General features: G+C 40.4%; 1 protein-coding gene across 3 annotated transcripts in view; it reads left to right on the forward strand.

The window, feature by feature from the left end:
• ATP8A2 (ATPase phospholipid transporting 8A2) overlaps positions 1 to 27,082 on the forward strand; it is a 353,567-nt gene that overhangs the window by 38,084 nt on the left and 288,401 nt on the right. For all 3 annotated transcript variants that reach the window (XR_011328953.1, XM_069808117.1, XM_069808118.1), the window contains exons 2-7: positions 2,819 to 2,963; positions 17,448 to 17,547; positions 18,171 to 18,269; positions 19,118 to 19,163; positions 24,102 to 24,142; positions 25,969 to 26,042. Coding sequence is in view for 2 of the 3 variants with exons in the window: in XM_069808117.1 (XP_069664218.1) it covers positions 2,819 to 2,963; positions 17,448 to 17,547; positions 18,171 to 18,269; positions 19,118 to 19,163; positions 24,102 to 24,142; positions 25,969 to 26,042 (505 nt within the window). In the remaining variant the exon portion in view is untranslated. The remainder of the gene's footprint in view (positions 1 to 2,818; positions 2,964 to 17,447; positions 17,548 to 18,170; positions 18,270 to 19,117; positions 19,164 to 24,101; positions 24,143 to 25,968; positions 26,043 to 27,082) is intronic.

Consider the following 27,082-nt stretch of genomic DNA (forward strand, 5'->3'; position numbering starts at 1 on the left):
TGTGCCCAAAAGTGAAGTCAATGAGTCTGATTCCTTTGGATACAGGGAAGTAAACACTACTGAATACGAGCTGCTCAGACTTCAGTTTTAAGTTCCACTACTGTTGGAAGTGGTCAAACTTGTGCTGTATTTATCCATAGCCTTTCTGAAGCAAGAAGCATCCTTGAGGGGGATGCCTTCTGAAGTTGGTGTAGCCTCTGGGACTGCTGCCCACCAGGAGCCCTTCAGAAGCTCAGGGCTTCTTAACTTTTCTAAATGCAGGCAAGGAGAGCATCTAGCACCAGTAGCATTGGTCACTGTGTCTGCAGGCTTCTGGGTGTGATCCACTTAGTAACAGGAGCTGGAGGTAGAAGGCATTCCTGATGGGCAGGATTACTAGATAATCTTCCAAAATGAGGCTTATTCCACTAAGAGTTGAAGCAGCTGACTTGAGCCACTTTGAAAAATGAAAACCTTCTTAGTACAGCTGTTTCTACACACTCACAAGTCTGCTTTGAAAATATTTCAGTGCATCTAAACAGTAAGGCAAGTGCTCTTGTCCTTGGGGCACCTTTGTTGGAGAGAGCAGCCAAGAGCATTAAGTAAACCTAAATACTGCTCAACTTTATCAACTGTATTGACTCAGTTAATCCTTAAAGTTGTGGGGCAGCTTCATGATACTTGGCAGTGAAGAGAACTAGTCAGCAGGAGGATTTCAAGCATCTGAGGGAGTTATGAGAAAGTGAAACAAATAAGGTCTTTGAAAAAACAATTTTTACAGCATGTTTGTTCTAGCATAATTGCACTTCTGTTCTGGAGCTTGACTAGGAAAAGAGATGAAAGCTGCTTCCTTGCACTTAATGCTCTTAAGAGTACTGTTGTTTGATCGCCTTTGCAGTTACACAACATGAAATCAATGGGAAAGAACAGCAAGTATCCAGTAGTGCTCTTAGCTCTGTTTTTCTGAAGGGGAAAATTAACTACTCAGCAAGGTTGAGCGATCCCCTGTGTTGGGGCAAGCTTCTTCAGGCCGAGTAACCTAATATAGTATTATAATGGCATAGTCTTGCATAATGTATAGTCTTACATATTTCACTTCCTAAATTTATGTCCTTTTTCACAAAGTAAATACTATCAAGTTGGCTATTTTTGCTGTCTGAGTTAGTGTTGACTGAAATGAAAGAAAATCAATTCATTAGCCTCACACTTACAAGTTCAGCTTAACATCTCCAAAGTATGAATTCACAATGTGCAACACTTGCCTTGGGCAAGCGATGGTGCTGTTGAAAGCATGTTAGTTTGTCAATTACATTAGCTTTATTGGCCAGCTACTAGCATGGCAAAGTGGTTTGGCTTTTTTGTACACTGGACCATGTTGTAAGATGAATGGGTAATGTTGCCCTCCAGTGGCTAACGTCTAGAGGATACAGAACCTGTTTGCACTAGTGATAAAGAACCAGTCGTTGGGGAAGTCTGGGATGAAAGGGTAGGATGTTAGCTTAGACCTGTAGTCTATTTAAAAAGGACAAGTGCTGACAGTGTGTGAGAACTTAAGTGTTCAATATATTGAAGGTTGTATTAGGACTGAAGTTTTTCCCTCAAGCTGTAGTGAAGAAGGACGTGATTTCGGGGGGCTCTCCTCTATTCATTGAGAGAGTTCCTTTTAGCCACTCACTGTCTGATCAGATCAGTTTGTTGCAGTATGACCTTAGCTTTGTACAGAAATCAGAAATAGCTGCTGGATTTGGCTTTACAGTAGCAGTTTCTCAATGTTAATATTTGAATGGACTTTCCAAAAACCCCTAAAATAATGTATTTACTAGACTCCTGCAAAATAAGATGTCTTATTTTTGTCTAGAGCCACCTATGCTAGCTTGTAAATCCATGGCTTATTTCATAAACTGATATTCTTAGCTAATATATTTACAGCTCAAGTGATGTAAAGTATCTCCATGGCTCAGAATGGAAGGGGAAAGCAATAAATCTGTCTTCAACAACTTTGGTAATATGTTGAGGCTTGATGGAGGGAATAGCCAGCTCCTCTCCATTTTGGTTTCTTTTAATGCAAAGCGAAGCAATGCTTCATAGAACTCAATTCACTCCAGCCCAGTCAGAGATGAAAAAGATTTTCACATTTCATCTTTGAAGCCGTAGGTGTAAAGCAAAAAGTTTATTTTTGCTCTTTTCGGTCTAAAACCGAGTCTTACCTTCGAGTACGAACTCCCTCCAGCCAGCCCCAGCCGTGCCTGGGATGCTCGGCGGGGAACTGCGGCAGGCAGCTTGCCCAGCAGCCACGGAACTCGCCGTGCCCGTGGCGAGGCCAGGCCAGGGGTACCTTGCTCCGCGCATCTTGGCTTTAGGCTGGGCCGTGCGGGTGGGCAGCACCGAGGAACTGAACGGAGCCCCGGTGGGCGTTACAGTCGTGTGTGTCGTCCCCCCCCGCTTCACCCAGTGGGCTGTCCCACACCGCAGCCCGCAAAGCTTGGAAGCGGGGAATCCCGGGCGCGGGGGGGGGGGGGGGGGGGAGGCGGCACCGGCCCCTCAGCCCGACCGGTAGCGCTGCGGGGGCGGGGCGGGGTCTGCGCCCCTCCCCGCGGGCCCCGGCGCTCTCGCCGCTGGCAGCGGGCGGGCCCCGCCGCCCCCTCCCCGGCCGGCCGTTATTTATCAGCCTCCGCTGTGGTAAACAGGGCGGGGGGCGCGCTCCTAGTCGCCGTTCGCCGCCCGCCGCCGGCCCTGGCCCTTCCCTTCTCCGCGGCGCGGCCCCGCCGGGAGCTGCCGGGCCGGCTCTGGCGGGTGCGGGCCCCTCGCTGACCGGCTCCCCTCTGCGCTCTCCCGGCAGGACCTGTCTGTTCCCCCTCGGGCTACAAGAAGGCGGATGATGAGATGTCCGGAGCCACGTCCTCGGCGGATCTGGACGAGGCACCAGCCCGCACCATTTACTTGAACCAGCCCCAGCAGAGCAAGTTCCGCGACAACTGGGTCAGGTACGGAGCGATCCCCGCTTCTCCCCTTCCAGGCGGCAGCCGAGGGGGGGGGGCTCCGGTCCGTGCCCCTGCCCAGACCTGCTTTCACCACAGTAAGTCGAGTCTCTGCCGAGGCAGCCGCTTGTTTTGGCTGCGGTGGGCACCGGGGTCTGGGTAGCGGGGCAGGGGAGAGTCGGGGAGGAGGGAGGGATCGGGCAGCAGCAAGGGGAAAACTTCGGGTTTTAAGGGTAGCGAGAGCAGGGGGCTCGTGGAGCTGCACGGGTAAGATGCATCAAAAAGCCTTCGCTTCAGTAGGGCTGCTGAGCTTTGGGATAACAGGACCTCACCTAGCACTCCTGGATGCAAGGGCTAACCCATGAAAATTTAGTGCGAGATTTGGATAGAATCCACTATGTAAACTCCATGGAGCGTTCTCTTAAAAAGTAGCATCCAGCTGTAAGAATAACTAGACTAAGTATAATAGAAGTACAGAATAGGAAGGACGAAAAGAAAGTCTAACAGGACCAGGATACTACAGAATTTACAAACTCACATCCCCGTGTATACAAGGCTACGGTCCACTTGTGGTTTTTAATTGAAGACCAGAGGGAATTTTCTTTGGCATTTGGAGCCTTTCATTGGAAGGGGGTGTGTTTTGAGACTTCTACTGGTATGATTAATGCCGTGCTGTTGCAGTTTGGAAACACAAATAACGTGCACTGAAACACGGAGTATGAGGATGAATAACATAAGCAAGTTGTGGCAGTGCTTGCCATGCTTGCCTGGGGTTAGCTAGGTGAACAGATGGCTCTTGTCATGACTAAGGAGGAGTGTTATTTAGCAGGCTTCTGTTTGTTAATGCAAATGTTTGGGTGGTTGTTCAAAGAATGGTTTACACGATGAGTGCCTTTATGAAAATAGAGGAATTTTTATATTTGCCTGAGATAATGATTTCCATTAGCTGGTTTATTGTGTGTATTATCAAGGGCAATTCTAAGACTATCCTCTGGAAGCATGCTGGTGTTCCAGGTAGCGCAGCAACTTATTCATACAGGATTTTCTCCTCAACTTTGACTTATATACTTGTCTAGGAAATTGTATGGTTTAGGAGCAGTTAAAATGACAGATTTGCTTAGTGTCTTGCTTTTTTTATGTGGGCAGAAACACTGGATGTTTTCTCACTTTATTTTTATTTTTTATGACTAATTATGAGCTGAGTTTGACCGTTTTCTATGGATAGAGTACTTGTACTTTTCCTGCTGTACAGAAGGAAAAGCAGGGAATAGAGGGTTGGCAGAAGTGGTAGTTTAGGTTTTCCAGAAGGGATTCTGTTCTCATGTGGCTTAATCTTGTAGAAAAGTAGTGTGTGGCTCTGCTACCAAGAACTTGTTCCTGATAGTGCTATTACCAACACCTGAGAGATGTTGTGTCCAACTCACTGTCTAGAAGCCATGCCCTGGTAGCTGTGAAAGTTTTTTTTTCAATAGGTTTTTGCAGCTTTGCCTCCTGACAAGGGCAACTTGAGTCATGAGGAATAGGACAAAATGCAGGTAGTGTTGTGGGAAAGTAGAGATGTTTGCATTGCCTGATTAGGGATCTTAGCTCCGTAGTGTCACTTGGAAATTAAGTTTACTTTATAATAACTTGCTGCTGCTCAATAAGAAAGCTTTGATCTCTCTGACTCTTAAAAGGGTGACAGGCTTTGGCTGTGCTCTCTCCAGTCTCTGGATTAGCTTTCTTCCCTGAGCCCAGTGGAAATGAAGGTAAAGGTGACTCAAGCTCATAACATGAGTAAGGGTGCCTTGTGTGGAGTACGAGTGGTGGTTTATTTACTTGCTTATGTGTATTGGAGTTTGTCTTGAGGAACTGCAGTTTTGTATTGCCCTTGGACTTTCTTACTTATTGTGTTCAGCTTCTGGATTTCTCAGTGCCATTGGATTTGAAGATGTATTGTCTCCATACAAAACATCAGTGTACGACAGCACAGGGTACTGTGTAAGAGGATAAACATCTGTACATAAGGGCTTATGGAAAATTAAACTGAAGGAGATAATAGAACAGGTTGTTGTAAATCATGTGATCTCTGTCACCTTTTTGGTAGTCATCAAGGATTCTCTGAACAATGGTGGGAATTTGGGAATGTTCATAGGAAGTTTTCCAAATGAAGGGGTAGTGTGGAATACCTTGCTCAAAACTAAGCAAAATACAGCAAGAAATGGAGGTGCAGGTGGGGGAAGGAGGGTCAGTGGTATGGCTTTTCATTTAGGATGTTCTAAGCATCTTGAGCTTTTTAACTTTTTGGGGGAGAGAGGCACTGTTAAAAGTGAGTTCTTATGTTTGTTTGTGGGAGCAAAAGGAAGAAGTGGTAAGTACTGGTGTTTTTTAGTTTTGGCCAAGTTAAGCAAAATTGATTATTCCCTAATACCACATCTAAATAGTTTTGTCGTGGTTTAACCCCAGCCAGCAACTAAGCACCATGCAGCTGCTCACTCACTTCCCCCCCACCCAGTGGGATGGGGGAGAGAATTGGAAGGAAGAAGATAAAACTCATGGGTTGAGATAAGAACAGTTTAATGGAACAGAAAGGAAGAAGTTAATACAGACAGTAATAACAATAATAAAATGACAAGAATAATAATAAATTGGAATATACAAAACAAGTGATGCACAATGTAATTGCTTACCACCTGATGACTGATGCCCAGTTAGTTCCCGAGCAGTGATCCACCCCCCAGGCCAACTCCCCCCAGTTTATATACTGGGCATGATGTCACCTAGTGTGGAATATCCCTTTGGTCAGTTCGGGTTGGCTGTCCTGGCTGTGTCCCCTCCCAACTTCTTGTGCCCCTCCAGCTTTCTTGCTGCTGGGCATGAGAAGCTGAAAATCCTTGACTTACTATAAATGCTTAATTAGCAACTGAAAGCATCAGTGTGTTATCAACATTCTTCTCATACTGAGCCCGAAACATAGAATCATAGAACCGTTTAGGTTGGAAAAGACCTTTGAGATTGAGTCCAACCATCAACCCAACACCACCATGCCCACTAAACCATGTCTTGAATTGCCACACCTATGTGTTTTTGAACACCTCCAGGGATGGTGACTCCACCACTTCCCTGGGCAGCCTGTTCCAATGCCTGACAACACTTTCAGTAAAGAATTTTTTTCTAATACCCAATCTAAACTTTCCCTGGCACAACGTGAAGCCATTTCCTCTTGTCCTATCATAGTACTCTACTAGTAACTAGGAAGAAAATTAACTTTATCCCAGCCGAAACCAGGACAGTATATAGTGCTATTGCAAAAGCTAAGTGGATGGCAAGATGACACTAATGCTTCCAAAACTCTTAAAGTGTGAGGATGCAGAAGGAAGAATTGTTTTCTTTCCCCAGGCTTTCTGGAGTAAGTGAGACTGAGAACTTGGTAGAGCGATGGCTAAGGTGTTGGTTTTTTGTTGGTTTTTTTTTTTCCTCTTCAAACTTTGTTGCAAACTATTTTAAAACCTAGTGCTGTAAAACTTTGTTGTAGGCTGGATTTAGCTTTGTCCTTTACATGTGCATATATATGGCTGTCACTATTCTTTATTACACTGCAGCAGCAGTGATTTGTTCTGTAGGAACGTCTCTCTTTTATCTGTATTAGAAGCTGTTTTCATCCCTGCTATGTTGTTTGAAAAACTTTGTGCATGTGTTACTCCTTGGACCTTTTAATAAAAGGCAAATGATGTTCCATTTCCAGCTGAAGCATTTTAGAAGCTTTGAGATATGTAGAAATGGAACAAATACAATTACTTTGTCCAACACAGCTCTAGTTGTGGTATTATGTTTGCTTTTATGAAAGCTAACTAGTACTTATTTTGACTTGTTCAATATACTTAACTTAAATATGTGTCTAATAGGGGCATTTCTGTACTTAAATGTTACATTTCTTACTGAACTTAATGTCCTGAAAACTTCCAGCCACTCTGTACACAGCTCTACGCCACTTAAAGTCAATAGTTATAATCTACTCTTGGGCATTCTACATCTGGGGATTGAAGTCTACTAACAGTCCTCAGGTTTAAGACATCCCTGGCTACAGACAGTATGAGATGGTAGTCAAGCTTCTACAGAGACCCCAGCCAGTGTATATATAGATATTGTTATTTTGTCTTTTTTAGCCCTTCCTTCCAAGGTGCTGTGAGAAAAGGCTTTCTTTGCATTTCTTTAAAATACTGGCTTTTACTTGTAATTCAGGTGTGAAACACAAAATGTTATGGATCATTAATGTTTTCAGCCTCTAACTCTTCTACTGGTGACTTGATTCAATGTGAGCAATTACGGTAGTTTGTACACTCGTTATGTAGTGGATCAGCACAGCGTGAAAATAACTGTTTAGCGGAAGTGCCAGCTTGTCTGGTGGTTTTGACTTGAAAGGGTTTTTTTGCTACCTGAGTTTGCCTGAGTGCTTAAACCCTAGCTCTTTATTACAAGTTTGATTTATGTGATTACCTGAATGGTGAGGGAGGTGACTCAGAAGTCTTTATTTTATAGTTTGAAAACAAACTTGCCTATTGCCTTGTAAAAACAGAGATACAGGTGGGGTGTGATGATAGGGGTTTGAATACTGTGTCAATATTTCTGAGATTGCCAAACCAATGGCATGAATACTTTTCCAAATATATACTCAGTGGAGACTGGTTTATTTTGCTTAAAGTGAGAATGTTTTACAGATCTGGCTTTCATGTAAATAAAATTCCTTGATGTTTCTTATTAATAGAGGAATCCACTCTGACATCAGTGGCTTATACCGAATGTATAACAGTGCTGTACTGAAACTTTCTTCCAGTGCAGGCAGTAAAAATCACCAGTTAAGTGATTTGAGGCCCTCACTTGCTGCATGTGTTAATGTTGATGCAAAAGTAGTTGGGACTTCTGGTTTCTTGATCCAGGAAGCACAAAAGTGCTGAAATAATTTTAAGGACATCAGTAATTGTCTCCAGATTTTTGAAGTACATTGCAGTTGCTGTTGTAACTGTTGCTCTATATAATATTCTTATGTTCAAGGCCTGGTAGTGCGTCCGGGTGCAAGTCTGACTTGCATCTGAATCAGGACTCCCAAGTTCAGCCTCAGTATGTGGCTTGAGTGGGAGGTCGGGGTAGAGCAGCAGTCAAGAAGGGCTAAATTCTACTTGTATACTTTTAATGTTCTTGTTGAAAAGCTTTTCATCAGAACAGAACTTGGTGGCTTGGTCTATTAGGGATGTCCCAAAAGATGCATTCTAATATCCACAAAATCTTCAGTTCAGAGACTGGTCTTCCATACAGGCAAAAGTTAAATTCTGCTAGAAAAGATAATGAGCAGAAAGCCTTCATTGTTCACTTTTAAACTGTACAGGGTCCTAAAACTCAAGCAAACTGGTGAGAACTAATTTCTTGTTTCATAAGGCAGATGCACCACCACCAGGAATTTACCACTGAGGGCTCTAACAAGGCTTCTAGTAGCACCACAAGTCCTTAAACAGGCTGTTTGTATCTGTAGTCCCAGACTGTCCCGTCAGTGTCTGCAGGATGCTTGCTGGTGACCAAATCATAGGTACGGTCTGAATTCAGCTGTATGTTGCATTTAAATGAAGCTAAGTGCATTGCTTTTTTGGCTTGTAAATAGGTACTGTAGAAGTCATTTTTGGTTTAGAGGTGTTAATGCTTTCTTGAATGTGTGGGGAGGTTCTCACTGGTGCTTAGTAAGTCACTGCTGATGAAATAGCCATTGCTGGTATCACTAGCCAATTAGTATTGACTCTAGTAACATGAATATCCCCAGTAGTGTTTGTTATAATCTGCAGTTGAAAATGTGAATGGTAGTCTGCTATGCGCAAGTACACTTATCTACACTTAACGCTGTAGACCGGTATTCCTCTTGCACTAAAATGTACCTTTGCTCTTTAGGTAAAACTGTCCCTACCTGTGTTCTTTTTTTTTCTTGGTGGAGTTCAGACAGTGTGGCTATTTGTACTAGTGGTTGTATTACATTTGGAAATCTCTTTTGTTGTCATGTGAACAGATCGCTTCCCGACTGCAGAAAAGCATTTTGGAATTCTTCAAAGAAGAATTCTGAATGTTACAAATCTAATCGTGTATTAAACTAATCCTCCAACTCTTTTCAGTTGTAGGTAGATACAGTTCTTAACTGAGAAGAAATACTTTTACATACTTCTTGTAAATAAGCAAAACCTTAATTTTCCTGCAGTGCAGCTGTTACTGATACTGTAATCAATGAAAAAGGCTTGGGTACAGCTATAGAAGGATTCTTTTAGCCATTAGAACTTGCTGGTATTTTATGCCTGCTGTTGATGTTGTGTTTCCAGATTGTGCCAATGTATTTGAAGTTGCTGCATCTTTGGTCTTAGTGGGCTGCTCCTAGGGTCAGAGCCCCTGGACAGTTAAAGTGTTGAATTTTGCCTAGATGAAATGTCTGGGTGAAAAAATACATGAGAGTTCTAGTGCCCTTCCACCTGCTGCATGTTGAGCTCTCTGGCATACTGAACTTGGGTTGGGGTTTTTTTGGCTTTCTGATGGATTTCATACATTTGCAGTAGCAAAACAGCAGGGTAATTAAACTAGGTTTTTTCCTTTTTAGATAAAGTCACTATTTAAGTGACTTTCAGACACTGGAGCCAAAGCTTATATGCAGTCTGACTTCATGCAAACAAAGCTGCTTCCCCACATATTTGTTGAATAAATATTGGCTCATATTCAGCAGTGTGTATTCCCTTGTGACTGCATTTCTGCTTATTCCTCCACTGTTGGTAATCTCTGTCCAGAGAAATATGTGAACAAGAAGAGACAATGTTCTTGGTGATTCCTTGTGTAGTTTGAGTGAGGGTAGAATCAAAGCAGGTGTCTTTAAGGACTTAGAGGTGTTGTGTACAATAAATCACACTTTCTGAAGTATTTTGCTGTTTACAATTGTGTGTATAGCCTTCTGCTCAGTGCTACAGACCCCACTGTCTGATTGCTGGTGGCCTGTAGAAAAGGGTAGAAGAATAAGAAATTCTCTTTAAGTTGACCTAAATAGAGCTCAAGAACTCTTAACAACTGCTTTTCATATAGTTTGTGGACTGTGAAGATGCTTGTTCAGTTTTGAGAGAAATATAAATATTCATTTCTTCTGCTACCCTGTTGCTTGTCACTAGAACAATAGCTGTGTAAGTTGTGGTGACACTTGGAATTAAATAATGGCTTTAAAACTGAAGTTAGCACTTGGGCTTTTAGACAGCTAGCTATCTTATGTGACTTGTTTTGATATTTTTTCGGTCATCTTCATATCAATGCTGTGTGTTTACTGTGAAGCCTATTTTGGGTTTGCACAGTAACTAAATGTGATATTAAACTTCCTTTTTTAGACAGTAGTATTTCTAGGTTAACTGTTCTAGTCAGCTCTGTTCTATTGAGTTGTATTTGCCAGCAGGGCTACTGAAAAGCAAGGGCCTATTTCTATAGTGATGACCTGACAATATTGGAGCATGCTGAAACAATATCATGCCTACAGAGCTTTTAGTGCTGTGTCTAAACAGTCTTTGTCTAATGTATTTGATGCTGAAAAATAGCCAGGAGTCTGTTCCCCTTTCTGTAGGGTTTGCATGAATAGAGAACAAATGGAAAGACCTTTTTTGTTGGCATGCTTTAGGAAAAGCCTCCAGGGTACAGGCTTTGGAAAGCAGAAGTGCTATCACTTCTGTTAAATGTGACCACGAGGTTTTGTTTTTAAGTTAAACTGAGCATAAGCAGTCGTGCTAATGCCTGTTTGGCATTAAGATTGTCATGGGCTCTACTGTAGGAGGCATTTCTAGTGGAAGTAATACTTGCTTTGGCAACATCAGTTACGTGAGTTTTTGCAGTCGTTCACTGCCAGTGTATGGTAGAAGTCCTGCTGGTACTGGGTTGGTTTGGCACAAGGTACTGTAGGTTAGAAGTTCTGAAAAATCCTTACACAGTTAGGAGTTGATCTTACTAACTAGAGAGTAATAAGACTGACATACTTCAGCAGGCAACAGTTCATAATCCATTTTCATGTGCTTTTGTTTTAACAATGGTCTGTACAAAGATAACCAAAATGAGCATTTGAAGATAAGCTTGTTGCTGATGCAGCTTCTGAGGAAGTGCAGATAGCTCAGCCAAGCTGGGTTTGTCAGCCTAAACATCTTACTCCTGAAATGGAACTTGTGCGTTAGGGTAGATAACACTACTTGCCAGCAGAAGCAACAGTAATCAATAAATTGCACTTACCACCCTGCCTTTTTGTTGGGTTTTGGTGTAGGACATGACACTAATGATGTGCATTACTATAAAATAATGATGTAAGAATATATTTGAGAAGTCTGTGCTAATTTAGATTTCCCCTTGTGTAAAACACTCCTTAAACCTCAGTGGCTGGTTGTCTAGCTGACAGCTGTCTGCTGATAGTTTTTGTTGTTGTTGTTGTTGTTTGTTTGTTTGTTTGTTTTAAATCTAGTTATGTATGAGGTCTTGAATTTAACTTGAAGTAAACTCTTCAGAAGAGCTTCAGTGTTTTATTACAGCAGGCCCAAACCATTCTGGCCCACAAAACCCACAAGTTCTGGTAGAACTTGACCTGCAGTGGAGTTAGTAGGCTGGCTTGATATGTCTTGAGTCTTTTATACCTGTATGAAACAATCTTTTTCTCCCCAAATCATATGATTTGAGAAAAGAGGGCTCAGATACTAGATGTGATCAGTTCCTCCTGTTAAAAAGGAGGGAAAGAACAAGTCTTCCAAACACACAGTGGTGCCTTTAGTTGCTTCTGTGGGAGCCCATCCTATAAATGAAGGAATTCTTATACTAAGAAACATGTGGGGAAGTGGTCAGGTCCTTCAGATGAAAACTGTCCCACTGGTAAGAGTTTTCAGAAGTTACTGGGCACTGCAGTTTGAAGCTGCTAGAAGTGCATTCTGCCAAAGTTCACATGGATTAATTCTAATACATCTGAATACTCCAAATCAGTTCCATTGTATGCATAATTTAGGACAACAGATTTATCCCTTTTCTACAGTATTGCAGCTTGTTGGGAAATCTTTCAGGATCTGATATTTTGCTGGCTAGGCAGAAGAGCGTCATTTAAACAAAGCTAAGACTTGTTTTATCTTCTGACAATATATGAAAGTGTATGTGTTAGATGTCGTTGCAATTATAGAGAAACTGTAGGGGAGTGCAGGAAAAGATGGAAACAAAACAGGCACTTGGACTATGGTCACTCCAGAGCTGGGTGACAGATATTCTAACATGATGGTTCTTGGTTCTTTGCCTTGCTCTGGCAAGCTTTAAGCAATAATATCTTGTAGGATTCAAGTTTTGCACTCTACTGTGCAAGAGCCAGTCTTGCTCCTTGTACACTCCTATTCTGACCTGAGCTCAGAGTCTGTCTTGAACTGTTCAGAGTATTTAAGCACCAGATAAGCTTTTCTTAGCTGACGGAAGCGTACGGGCCATATACAGGGTGGTGAAACCCTTTCTGGCTGGAGTCTTCCTCTGTAGCAACTAGTCTCAAGGATTCATCTGACAGAGCGAGGATCTTCAATTAAATTGGGGGCTGCATTGGTTCAGGCAGAAATTGCTGCCTGCTATAATAAACCAACACTGGTTGTTTAGGACCTAGTTTCCAGTCAACCAATAATTATTGCATAGGCATATAGTAATTGCTTCCTATAAGCCTTCATGATGTGTTCTTTGGAGAATTTGTAAACAGTTGATTTTTATGTCTTTAGTCAGTTATGTGATGAAAATACACTATCTTCTATATGTGCAAGGAGGTAGATGATCTTTCACTGTCATTTGCGTGCAACTGCTAAAAGTCTTGTTTGTGACACTTGGATTTGTAACAGCCTAGCCAGTGTTCTGCATGGCAGTGTTGTTTGTTGATGAGATACTCCTATGAATGAGCTTTCTCTGTACCCAGTCTCATAATTGTTTGTTGTTTTTTGTGTTAATGTAGTTAAGTATCACTTGAAATATGTAAAGCTTGCTGCTGTGCCTCTCGCAGCAATGGTGACTGGAGGTAGCTTGTGTTCATAGTGCTTTGGAAGTTGAGAGCTACAGCAGAACGTCTGAAGCTGATGTCAATCTTGCCATTAAAAGAAGTTATGTGCCCGCAAGACCTTAGCACGCACACACTATTCCACTGAAGACGGTACTTGAGCCCTTAATTCAAGCAGATCATCTTGTTTTTTTAATTCATTTTTCTTCCTTCTCTGTTACAGGTCATCTGATCTTTTGTACGTGTTAATGGAAATAAAGCCTGTTTGAGAGAAGGCTTCAAGTCCTTAACATTTGCTGTAATTACCCAGCCCCACTGCTGTGGTTCAGATGTGTGTGCCTGGCTTTCTTAGTAATTGATCCTGTGAATTGGTGTGTGTTAAAAGCACTAACATCAAGTAATACGTGTTCTTTAGCTCTCGGATTTGAGAGTATTTCAAGTATGTGAACTGTGGAATGGATAGCTGTGAGTGAATGCTGCCCAGGAAAGAGCAGTTTGTTGTGCTTATCACCCCTAGAAATGAGACCATATGTGTCTCAAGCATGTCCTGTTTTCTTTATCATGATTAGCCTGAAGGTGAAGTTCATCTCAGAGCTGTCAATATTAATTCTCAAGGAAGGGGTGGAAGTCCTTTAGATGGCTGACTGAGAAAATGTAGAGCTGTGTTCAGCTGCTCATTGCCAGCACACATACACTTCTGAAGGAAGTAACTTCTCTGTCTCTATTATTGGCAGTCTTTGCCTCTGCAAGGGTGATTCAATAGAGTAAAACTTGACTTTATGAAAGTTTTGGGGAAATGGGGAAAATGGTAACTATGGGACCTGTAATGCAAAAATTCCATGTTAATAAATGGAGGAACTATACTAGAAAACTACTACTGAGTTTCTTGGCACACTATTTGCTACTTTTCATTTGAATGTTATCAAAATAACTCATCCTTGGTACTCTAGTAGCACAGTATTGAGTTAAGGTATGTGAATGACACTAACTTTTTTCAAATTATGCAGTGATTGCTTTCAGAAAAATCTCTGCACTGCCCTAGAAACAGTGGGGCAGATGCTTTTAGCTGTACTGATGTGTATCCAAATTCATTGATTAAACAGGGTTTAGTAGTGTTCCTCCTGACTGGCACAGTGGTGTCATGTGAAACATGACTTATATGAATTAAGTTGCAGATACAGAGAAGACATCTCTTCTAATATTTGCACGCCTGCTTAAACATCGAACTTTTTAACTATGAAAACCTTGCTTAACTAAACAACTGTTGCTTAAGGAAAAACCAGTTTGTTGCTTGGTTTCCTGCATGTGTTTCCCTTTTCCCCCTGGCACAACCTGTTCTGTGAGTTGCAGACCTGGTGTTCTTGGAGTTAGGTACAAGGCACTTCTTTAAAGATAAGATGGCTCTGTCTGGGGCTTGTCAGAGGGCTAACCTTTGCAGGTATTTATTTTTAGTGACCAAAATTGTGTTATGAGCGAGCTACCTGAATTTTCTACCTGTCTGTCATCACCATTAACTTCTTTCTGAGCTTTGATTATTCTCAAGTCACCTACAATGCATCTCTCTGTTGGGAGGGAGCACAACGCTTTTTCTATTTTTAAGTATTGTATTTGCCATTTAGACAGCTGTTCCTCAGAGCCAAATTAATCAAATAGTCCTGCCCAGGTTAGAGTATTAGTTAGCTTTTCATAAGAAGCTTTTTTTAATAATAATATGCACCTGCTTTTTAAACACAGACATGATTACTGTTCCTGGTCTGCATGGTAACAGCTTAATGTGCCCCTCTAATTAGAACTGTACCTATTTTCTCTAGGCATCTGTCATGTTACTTAAGCAACAAAATACATGGTGTGACTTAGCATGTATAACGCTCATTCAGAAGAGCCTTATTGTGTTGGTATTAACACAGTCATTAGAGTAAGCATATTGTTTGGATCAGTTAGCTATAAAGTTGGTAAATGGTAGAATGTTGTTAATAAATGTTTCAGCTTGATTGCACTCAGACGAATTCTTGCTTTGATGTAGTCATAGCAATGTGGTATCCAGGGGAATGCTATTTTGATATAAAAAAATCTGCTAATACTTGGTTTCTAATTAGTATTGCTTGGGGAATTCACTTGTAGGTCTAAACTGTTAACTTGATTAACCTGTATTTTTTAAGTCACAAGGTACTTCTGAGACACGTTTAATTATGTTCTGTATTAAAGGAAGGTTATTACACATAAGACCAAGCAAATGTGGCTTAAAAAAAAATACTTAGAGTTGGAAGAAATTAATAGTATTTCAAGGAAGTAACTTCATTTATGCAATAAATGTACTATGTTACATGCTTTAAACCTGGATGCATGTTTTCACTCTATTGGCTTAGTTGGTATAACTATGTTGAAGTCTGACCACCTGAAATTGCTGTAAAATACCACATTGAGTATTTGAATACATGATTTTGCTATGCCGCAGTAGCAATAGAAAGTCTTTAGTCTGTAGCACTGGAAATGCTGTCATGGTACCTTTTTTTAGAGTTCAGTTCAAGTAATAACTGATTTGCATCAAGCCTAGTAGTGGTTTGTAGTTGCTTGAAGAGGAAACTAGGTGATAAGATGGGGTCTTAAATGTTCTTTAATTGACCATTTTGTTTAACTTGCCCCACTGGTTCTCCTCTAGTGTCCAAAATAGAGCTTTGTATAACAAATTGTACCATGTTCTATCTTAGTGCTGTATCTTCCAGAATCAAACAGTAACATCTCATTAGGTGGCTTGGAGTTGGGGATGGGGAAGCTGAGAGGGAGAAGAAAATGGTTAAAGCAAGTAAGTGGTCTTGGAGAACGCAGTTCTTTAACCTTGTACATACAAAAATAATAAGAGAACCCTATTGAACTTAACTGCTTGTGGATCAAGGTTGTAGTAAGATTTTTATGCCTAGCAGTCAATTGTAGAAGGCAGATCCTGTAGATAAAACATCTGATTATACTAGTTCTTCATGATCTGTGAATAGTAATGCCATGGATTTCAACTGATCTGGAAGGCTTATTGGTGGGAGAAGACCAGAAAAGCATTTCAATTCAAGAACGAGGCTTAATGGAAAGGTGCTCTTGACGCTTCTAGGAAACTTCAGTAAAACAGCATCTTGTCTGTGTTCACAGAGTTGTGTTATTAGTGCTTCAGGAAACTTTTTTTTTTTCTTGTAAGGAATATCTTAGGGTTCTCAGTTCCTTGGAAATGTAAGACTTAAACACCCCACCCCCACACACCCCCACAAAAAAAACCAAACCCCAACAAAACCAAACCAACCAACAAACAAAAAAACCCAACTCAACAAAATGATGCCCCAGCACACAAACAAAACTCCTGTCACAGGTTGTCTGACTCTTGCAGAGCTTACATTCAGTGTCTGGGGGAAGACACCTGAACTACAGCTGCAAGCGCACAGTTATTAAAACTCCAACTTGGGCTGATGCCTGGTAGTTAACAGTGGGGGAAGATGCTGTGCTAATTCAATAGGGGAAAGTAAGGCAGAGTTGCTATTTCTGCTCTAAAAATATTTTTTTCTCATCTAACGGAACACTACATGCTACTGGATAGACTCAGTCACTGGTACAGCTCAGAAGTTCTGCAGCACGATGAGTTTCTTTGCACTGTCTCAAGAAGACATGTAGGTGACTGAGTTGTACCTAATGTGTTCAGGGAGTGAGGACTTTGCAAGATCAAGGGTATTAATCTCTTTTAGGTTGGTTTTGGTAACTTGACAGCATGGAGGTGGCTTATTCAGCTCATTTAAAAATTGAATGGTTAAATCACCTTGTGATCTTGGACACTTTTTTCCTGAAGTTGTATTCATGCCCATCATGGGTTTGATGTGAGGAAGACAAGCAATCACATAGATTATTGAGACTAGTTAGTGCAGTTTACTTTTGTTTTAAGATGGAAGAAATAGTAATGTAACTACTCAGGAAAAATAGCTAGAAAGATTCATCTGAAAAAGTGTGTCTTGTTCTAGAGGCTTATTCATAACTGAGTATAGAGTGGTTCTGAACTGGGAAATGAGGCATTTTTAAAATGGCACCACAGAATTTCTAATTTCTCCCATATTCAGCTCTGCCTCCCTTAACATTTAAATTCTTTGTTTTGATGAGGGGTAGGCACTTGATCAAGTGCTTGGAACTGAGGTGAGAGATTGCATGTTCATGGTGCTGAAGTTTGGATGGATAGTAAACTATCTGATAGTTAATCCAATAATAAAGGCACCAGTGATTAAAGTGGGACTGTGAGACTTTTGGGTCTGTGTGATACCTCTTCTGTTCAGTACAGCTCTTCCTCATAACACAGACAACTTCCTCCATATTCTATATGTCTTTACTGTGTGATCTTTGAACCACGTTCTAACACTGGCTTTTAGAAGCCTACTTGAAACGTTTTGGTCATAATCCCTGTGTGATATTCCGATTGAGTACTAAAATAAAAATCTTCTAACCTGCAGCACAGCCAAGTACAGTGTGGTGACATTTCTACCTCGATTCCTGTATGAGCAGATAAGAAAAGCTGCAAATGCATTCTTCCTCTTCATTGCCTTACTGCAGGTATTGTTTTATTGGTTTGGCTTGATTATAAAATGGAATTGTAATACAGCAAAAGTTGCTTCGGTTGTTATGCTTAACTGCAAAGAAATCCTTAGACATTTTAATAGTAATAATTCTATACTTCCACAGAAGTACTTCTGTACTACTTAGTATATACTTTACAATCGAAATTAGAAGGCAACTTAGAGACTTCTCAATGTGGTTTATAAAATCAAGCTACTTTTATTCTTAGTAAGACCAAGAAGTAGTATTGTAAAATATGGAGCTATTGACCATACTGAGAAAAGCATGTGTGGATTCTTGTGAAACTGCTGACTGTTTAGATAGTCCAGATTATCACTGCTTCCAGGTAAATTACATTATTTGAATGCTTTTCTTGTGAAGAGAGGAGAAATAGAATAAGACATGTACAACAACTTTATCTTCTAACTTTATGGTAGTAGTTTCTTCAAACCTACTGAGAGCTTAGGCTACTTTGCCCACTGAAATTGGATGTCAGTCAGGCACAGATTAGAAAACTCTGCGTTCTCTTTTCTGAGAGCTTTGCTTAAAGTTCTAAATCTGCTAGAAACTAATTTTAAATACCAATATAAAATGGGTATCTCTTTTTCCTCTGTTCGCAGCAAATTCCAGATGTCTCTCCAACAGGAAGATATACTACCTTGGTGCCATTGCTATTTATTTTAACAGTTGCTGGCATCAAAGAAATCATAGAAGACTATGTGAGTATGATTATGGGGAAGGCTGTGCTAAAGACAGTGTTTCAAAAAAAGCTGCAAAATGCTACAAAGCTATGCATCTATGAAGTCAATATTGAGTCATTGCTGAGCAGCAGCAAAATATCCTTTTGATTTTCAAAGCTCTGAACTTGACTAGAATTTCTGTAGCACGTGGAGATAAATCAAGCATTTTCGTTATAGATGGGGAACAAGAAAGCAGTAGAAGTCAGGAAACTTGTTTCTGCCTCTTCAAACTTGTTTATTTGTGCTTTTAATAGAAAGGCCTGGCTAAAAAGGCACTGTAGAGTTCTGACAGATACGTGGCCTTTTAATTGGTCTTGAGAAAACTGGGGGGGACCGGGGGCGGCAAGCAAATTGAGCATAGAACAAACTATTTGGGGGAAAATCTGCACTAACTTGCTTGGATACTGTTTAAAATGAAGAGGTCTTTCTGCTTTGCAAAGTTCTGATGAATAAAATAATTTAGAAATCAGTCTAAACAAACAGCTCATAGAATGTGTAGTGCAGCTGTCATCTAAATATACTGTTCCTCATTGTTCCTTTTGTTTTTCTTTCCAAAAACTAGTTTTGGAGACTTAAGTTTTTTTTGCTGATGATCCAGGTTTGAGCCTGACTTTCAAGATGGGGACTCTCAGTTTAAAGTTACATTGTATTCTTTTACAAACCATTTGGATTTAGATGATCTGTATGGCTTTTTAAAAAAAAAATGTAACAAAGGCAAAAATGACCCAGTATATCATTTTGCAGTTTGTCATGTTTCTAGCTCTAATGGTTTTGGAATCTGTACTGAAGTGTAATGAGGTGTAATGAAATGTTTTGTTTTCTTGCAGAAAAGGCATAAGGCAGACAGTGCAGTGAATAAAAAGAAAACAATAGGTAAGACTAAACAGTCTTTAAATATTTAAAGTGCAAATAGTGAATACCAGAACACTTACTTTTGAATAATTCTGTTGCTTAAACAGTCATGATGGTGGGGAATGCATGTCTTTTTGGAATAGGTAGTTGCAGGTATGTTAGGGTTTTACTTTACTAAATGTTTCAGACTAATGTGGGTAGTGTGACACTTGAGGGTGAGGCATGGGGGGGATTATTAGAATTTATAAGTTCATGTAACTTCAAGGTTTTCTGAAGTTAAACAGTTCTGAGCTCCTCCAAGGAAACCAAGCAGTCTTCTCCCCTGCCAAACTCTGTCCTGATTATTCTAAAAAATAAAAACCCAAAAACCACCCAACCAAAAAAAAAAACCCAAAACAAAAACCCCACCCAGAACAAAACCCCCACAAAACACCCCCCCCCCCAAAAGCCCAACCAACAAAAAAAGCCCAACAAACTATTGAAACGCTAAAAGTTGGCGTCAAAGGAGTTTTAAGTCATTTTTGTAACTGTTTCTGCCCTTAAAATATAGGAAGAACTCTGGGGATTTTGTGCATTTGCTTTCCTGAAGTGTCAGTAAAAGAATTTAACAATGATATTCTCTGAATGCCTACATATATCCCTGAGATATTGACACTACTTGGTACTGAATACCTGAAGACATCATATTCATTTTCTTCATCTCCCTTAAGTGAGAACCTGTGCAGAAAATTGGAATTGTTTGTTGAAGGCTACCCTATGATCAGTCTGTGCTGCAGTCATGGGATCTCTGCATTCCTGTGTTGGATAGCTCCCCTCCTGCTCTATGGAGATCTGTAGGTGAAATGGAAAACACAGGGACTTGACATCTGAAAAGAGCACCTTCCTCCCAGACACATTTAGTTTAAGTGTTAAAAAGCTAGAGAAACCCTTAAAGGACAAGGGGAACCGAACAACATGCTAGCTCCATCCTTCGGTTAATAGGCATAATGTTTGCAGGACTGTTTTCAATGAGTTGTTTTTCTTTCATCCTTGAGAAGTTAAGTTGATCATTGAGATTTTATATTAATGAACATCAAAAAGCATTGCTTTACCAGTGCAAGGTAATTTCGCTACAAGAGTCTGGGAAGATGTTTCAAGTGCAAGAACACTGTATTTATTAGTCATGAGAAATCAGCAATTAACTGGCTGTAGGACAGCAGGCCTTGTTATAGGTAATGTGAAAGACTGTTCTTTCAAAGGTCATATAGGTGCTTCTAATTCATTTGTAGTTAGAGAACATGTGCTAACAAACACTTCAAGGGAAGTTTATCACAGTAATTGTGGAGAGACAACCTTAAACACCACGAGGTATTCTTATGGACCTAAGTAGCACTTTAAATTATTTTAGTTCGGGTTTTGGTTTTTTAGTTTGAATACTCTAAAATAGTTTTCAAAATGATACTTAAAACTGTATCTTCGTATTTCTTAAGAAGAAGGCTAAAGAGGCTCATTCTTGAGATTTGTATTATGAGAATGAAAAGCTAATTTATGTTCAAGGTGGGATTAAGATGAAATAAATTTAGGTTCTGTATGTGTCTTCAGGTTCCTCGTATAGTCAAGTGAGGTCTAGTCGAAGCAGTCAGTACAGAGAGCAGTTCAACTCACTCAAAAATAGACAGGTACTGGCTGCTTGGCTATGTTCTGAACTCCAGTGCCTGCAATGACCAGATGCTTGCTTCAGTAGCATGCATGTAGGCTTTGCTTTTATCTTCATGCTTAGTTTTTTGGAGCAGTAGTGTATCTTCAAAGCACATTTCCTATATTAAATTTACCATTAAAAACACTGGTTTGCTTTGCAGAGTGGCTTTGGTATGTAGGAATTAAAATCCCTTTGGAGAAAAGTAGATTGAAAGTTCTGCTCCAGGTGAGCAGTGTACATCTCTGTTAGGAACTGGAGCGTGTTAGGCTCTGAGCCAGTGTTTCATGTCTTGGGTGGCTTTACATGGTGTATACGGACATGACATTGACTCTCCGGACCAGACTAAATGTAATCCCAAGAGAAGCCCCTGAGCAGCATATTGCATGGATGTAGAGAGCTCAGTAATAACTGTTCTGATGTATTGATCCTCTTGTTGTCAAATGATAGAATAAGCTGCGAGCATTTAATACTGTAAGGGATGCGCTCTAATAGTTTGCTAGCCCTGTGCTTGTCTGCTGTTGTGCAAGACTGATGGGAAATGCTTGTCGTTCAGGACCAGCACTTCAAATGGCCCTACACACTGAGGTGTGAGTGGCAGCATTAAGTCTTAGATCCAGAACATCAATACACTGGTTTTTAGTCTTAGAAAGTCTTAGGTAGAAGGTTTATATTGAAACTCTGTTTTTGAGTAGGAGCAGTCTTTTTAGGTACTTCTTCTTTGTTACTTTAACCAAATACCTTTTGTCAATGAATAATTCATCAGTTTTACCTTCCTATAAAACTTTTAGAGAAGACAGTCATTTCTGTCCTTTGGAGTACTCCTATAAAACTGGGTTAAGCATAGCAGAAGGTGCAAAATTGTAGCCCCAAAATTTCTGAACTGTTTTATGTCTAATGGAAGCTTTGTCTTTTGACCATGGGGTTATAAGTTTAAAAAAAAAAAGTAGCTTCAGTAACTTGCTTGACTAATTAATTTCAATACTTAAATTGATTTCAATAAGCATGGAAGTTAAATTGTTTTCTTAAGTAAATTGTCTACAAGACCAAGTTCATGGCACTTGAAGCTACAAAATGCCTTCATTGCACGTGAACATGCAACATTGAATTGTGTGCTGAACCATCTCCAAAATTTTCTGTTGCAACAGGGAGCTGTTTAAAGCAAGGCACAGGAGATGCTAAGTGTTGCAATTCCTCTGAGGGTTTGGGTTTTTAGTTAAGGCTGAAGGTACGGCTTTTTTACGTCAGATTCCGGGCTCAGGCGTTCTCCTGAGTTCTGAATTAAGCAGAGCTCAGTTCAAGCACAGTTTAGAAGAGGGAAGGAGAGGGTGCAACAAAACTGTTCTTCCCCTAAACTGCATAAGCTTGTTTGGGTGGAAGCTCAGCAGTTTAGATGCATCACTAGCAGTGCTTCTGTTGCTGCCCACACATTTTTTGTGCACTTCACTGTGATCCATCCACTGTATTATTAAATCTCCGGATTCAGTGCTCTAAAGTGTGCGGCCTGAGGACAGGAATCAAGAAATAGCTTTCTTGTGCTTGATTTGGTCTGAAGAATCTTGCATTCCTGTTTGTAGAGTGGCCTAACCTGATGAGGGGGGCTGAGGCTGTATTCAGCAGAACTGTATCTTTTGGGAACTTAGTATGGTTTTCAAATGAGCTATGTATGTGAATTGCATAGAACTGAGGAGAAAATTGTTTGTATTAAAAGTAGGGGGCTGGTCTCTTCAATTTTCATCTGTGGTATGCTATACTTCTAACATCTTTGAAAACTGGCTGCAGCTGCTTTCACTGAAGTGTTTGTTTAGGTATACTTGGTGTGCTCACACCTGGACTGGATTTGGTTACCCAGCTATGATTGGGCATAAATTTTTGATCTTACTGTTTAGGCTGGGGTAGTATTAAGTATGTATAGAGCCATCTATAAGAACTACCTGGGTGGCAAAGCATGTTCCAGAGTAGATGACCGATGAGTGTGTTAAGACAGCAGTATAGGACTTAGGTGCTACAGAAGCCAAGGCCTGTTTCAGTACCTTGTTTTCAAACTCTTTTGTTTTAATGTGAACTTCAGCATTTAGGATTCATTCTCCTTCTGCCAAAGCTGATGTTTGCTTTTCAGTAGGAGTTTGAGGCTGTTTGACGATTAAGCCTCAGCCTTTGTTAAAGAATTTTCAAACGTGGGTTTCTCTAGGTTTGCTTTATTAACAACTCAGAGTTGGGCCACCACCGCAGTTAATGGTGAAGGACAACTCAAATGCCTTCTATATAGATACGATTTTACAAAACAGTATGCAATTGGTTATTTCTCAAGAGAAGTTCTTGGTGTTCGTCCATGACCTCTCAGTTCTTTGTTCTCCACTGGTTTCAAAAGTCCAATGCATTTTCCTGTCTCAACTGATTCTTATTGTCTCATTTCAGTTCTGAAGTTGGTGGTCGTAGGCAGAAGGTCTCCAGTCACCACAGTCACTTACCTTCTTGCACATCAGAGATCACCTTTGAATTTCTGAGAATCACTCAGGCTGTTTTATTAATTCATCTTACTCTAAAGTTAATCGCTTACTCCTATCTATTCTTATGTCTTAGGTCTAAGATGTATGATCCTTTTTTTGTTGATTCATCTTGACTGGGTTCTAAGCCAGCCATGGTGAGGGCTATACAAGGGACAAATAAGCAGTTTATCCATATTGTTTTATGAGCACCCGCATTCTATTAATCACATCTAAAACAATCTCTAATTGTTAGTTATATGTCTCATATGAACAGTCTTAGAAACAATGAGGCTTAAGGCCTAGTTCCCTTTACAGGCCTTTATAAGGGCAATTGATGTGGTAGTTGGATGTGTCAAAACGTAATGAACAAAATGCAAGGAAAAAGGTGAGAAGTGAAGATTCTGTGGTTGAATCACGTATAAAGATGCTTCCTAATAGTGATTAACAGTGGGCAATAATGCCCTTTGTTTTAAGGAAGGTCAATTCCCAAACAAACAACAACACTGCCCATCTGTGGGTTAGTATGAAATGATGCCAAGAAGAAATCGGGCCACCAACTGTTGTCTAGCAGGTGATAAAAATGATACAAATACTAAGGGCAGATTCTTCCTCTTTCTTGGATGCACATGCCTACAGCTGTGGACAAAAGTGTGATCCTAGCTTCTGAAAAGTACTCTTCTGATCTGTGTGTGAGTTCCTATTCTGGTCAATGTTTGCTGCTGCTGATACAGTTGTTTTGAAATTTGTCTGAATCTTGGCTATTTATTCTAATTTAACTTTAAACTTTCTTTGCAGTTCTAAGAAATGGGATGTGGCAGAACATTATGTGGAAAGAGGTAAATAAAATTGGGGTGGGAGGGAGTGGAAGAGGGTGTTCAAGAATTACTCTTGCCAAAATAAATTCGGAGGCTTAGAATTAATGTATGCTATGTGAGAATTCCCTGTGACTTGGGGTGGGAGGGATCCTTTCTGTTGCAATAGTGAAAATTGCCCTGAGCAAGGCACCTGAGTACCCATCTTTAAATCCTAGTACTATGCTTCAGTCAAATGCTTATGAACTGTTCTAAGTGTTTTTGCTTGGACAGTTAATAGGCTCCAGGGTGTAAAGGGTATTTTTAGTCCATATCTAGAAGAGTAACTTTCACTGCAATGCTGTACCTCACCTGAAAGTCGAACAGAGACTTATTTTGCTCCCTGTGCTAAAAAGTTCTTGGGTTTTGAGGCTAATCAGTAAGCTGTTTTCTCAAGTAAGGAACACAAGCCCTGCTGCTTCCTCAGGCACTTGGGACCCATGTTCTGTTAAGCCCTGTGTGAGGATGTGGTGAGCTTTATTTCTAGAACTTGCTGAAATTCCTCAGGATGTATTGATCTAATCATGGCTCTTAATGCCTTTTTAATGACAAAATTAGCCCTGTTACCTAATAAATGAGGGAAAAAGTACACCCTTTTAAAACCTCTGGGAAATGAGACCTGCCTCAAGAGACCTAAAAGCAATCCTACTGAAGTGTTAGGCTATAGTAGAAACTACAGATTGCCAGGGATTCTGATGGTTAATGCTGATGCCTGTTCATGCTGTTCCATGTCCTATTTGAATTGAAAGATATTTAAAGCTGAGCCTGGTATCTGGTTTCCTTATACCCTTAAGCAGTTCTTGAATTGGCCTGTGTCCACATCTGCATATTGTCCAGGCTCGCATTTATTGTTAGGGAATAACAGTTCTGTATTATCTACCTTGTTTACTTTAAGGCAGACTTCTGATCTTCTTTGTCTTGAAATTGGTAGGGAATTTGTTTTCAGTAGGATCAGAGTAAGTCTAATGAATCTGCCTGTTCAAACATGCCATCTGTTTCAATTTTTATAAATTAATGTGTTAAAAATATTTCAAGCCCATTTCAGACTCTTAAACAGTGCATTGGCGCTAAGCAGCCTGATAATCATCAGGCAAGCCTGGCTTACTGTGTTGAGAGTGCTATTTGGTCCATCTTAGAATGGAAAGTCCCATGCATGTGTGACTCCCATTAAATGTGCCAGAAGCTCTTAGGTCTCCTGTGTTCCAGAAAACAGGACTTAGCACATCTCAAGTGACTATAGGTCAGGGAAGAACTGATTGATACTATCTATCTGTAGTAGATACTGTAGAGACAATACTTCTTGCTAGTGACTACTACAAGCGGTGCAACTAAAGAGGGCTAAGAAAAAATGATAGTGCTGACTGGATAGGTAAGTAGTATGGAGAAGGAATAGGAGAAGCTCTTGATACTTGAGGAAGGTAAAGTTTAAGATGGCTTTTGTAGTAGGAAAAAAAATCTTTCTGTAGGTTTAATAAAGGAAAAAAACTCTCAAGTTTGGTTATTGGCAGGATTATAGAAAACAAGTAATCTTTACTAAATATAAGCCACTGACGTTCACACTTTGCCACTGTGTGTATCTATTTTTTTTCTATAGAGAACTGTTTACTTTGCATTCAAAAAAGGGAATGCTTTGATACTTCCAAACTTGCAGTGAAAAGTACTCTGACTTTCAGCAGCACTGTCTCTAGCTGTTCTGTGCATGATGCTGTTCTTTTGACTGGGTGAAGGAAAATAACAAACTAACATTCCAGACAAGCGAACTGTTTGTTTTTCTTTTCCATGCTACTGTACTCCTGCCCCTGACTGAACAGGTAGCAGTAGGCGATATTGTGAAGGTCACCAATGGGCAACATCTTCCAGCAGACATGATCATTATATCTTCCAGGTATCCTGAATGGGTGTGGAAGTGATGTGTCTGATGAACTGAGGTGCAGAGGACTTGAAACTCTGTATTTGCTATTAACAGAAACAGACATCAGATGGCACTAATTCTTCTCCACATTTAAAATAAAATTTCAGCAATGTCAAAACAGTGCTTTAGTAGGCAATGATTCATATATCAATGTAGATCGGTTCTTAAGAAAGAAGGCTTCTTTAAAGACTTCATAGTATTATGTACCTGTAATTCACAAAGTGTATCACTGAGTTTGTTGGAAGACTGAAGGTCTGTTACACAAGTTTCATGCATTCAGTTGCTCTTGCTGCTTTCTGAGGATCCCTCCATTTAATTAAGGAAGCTTAAGTTTTCTTCCAATTAATTCCACTGAGTTTCCAGCATATTTTCCTGCCTCTCAGAAAAGATTTCTCTTTCAAACAGTAATTCTAAAAGGCTAGCCCAGCTGGCATCTAATGAGTAGCCTGCAAAATAGCTTTTGGGCTTCATTTGTTTACTCCTTGTCTTTGATACAGCACATGTATAGCCCATCCCTAGCATTGTAGCAGCAGTGAACTGTTGAGCCCTCCTCCTTTTAGTTTGTGAAATACAGGACAGCTTCCTTATACTTTATACTGGCAAACAAAGCTTGGTTGTTAGTTCCTAAAAGCATTTGAGTGGTACTTGGCTGGTGATCTAGATTCTATATTGTGTTGAACAACTTCAGGCCAAATCAAGACCACTGTCCGCTTAGATGAGATTGAAACAAGAGACAATAGCGCAGTTCCTGTTGTTGAACATGCTTTTTTCTAATAGCCAAACCTTATGACATCTTGCTCTTCTCCATAATTTCCTTCTGTCTGCATGCTTTTCAACAGTGACTGCAGGTTGTTCTGGTCTCCAGGTTACAGTTCTCTTAGATGACCCAACTTCTAAGGGAACTTGTTTTCTAAGCTGCTGCATTATATGTTCCATCATCCTTGTCTGTGCCATTCCTGGGAGGTTTCATTTTTTTTGAAAGCTGTATAGGGAAGCTCAGTCTTTTTGAACTG

This window comes from Haliaeetus albicilla, chromosome 20, assembly GCF_947461875.1.
Source record: "Haliaeetus albicilla chromosome 20, bHalAlb1.1, whole genome shotgun sequence".
NCBI classification, from domain to species: Eukaryota; Metazoa; Chordata; class Aves; order Accipitriformes; family Accipitridae; genus Haliaeetus; species Haliaeetus albicilla.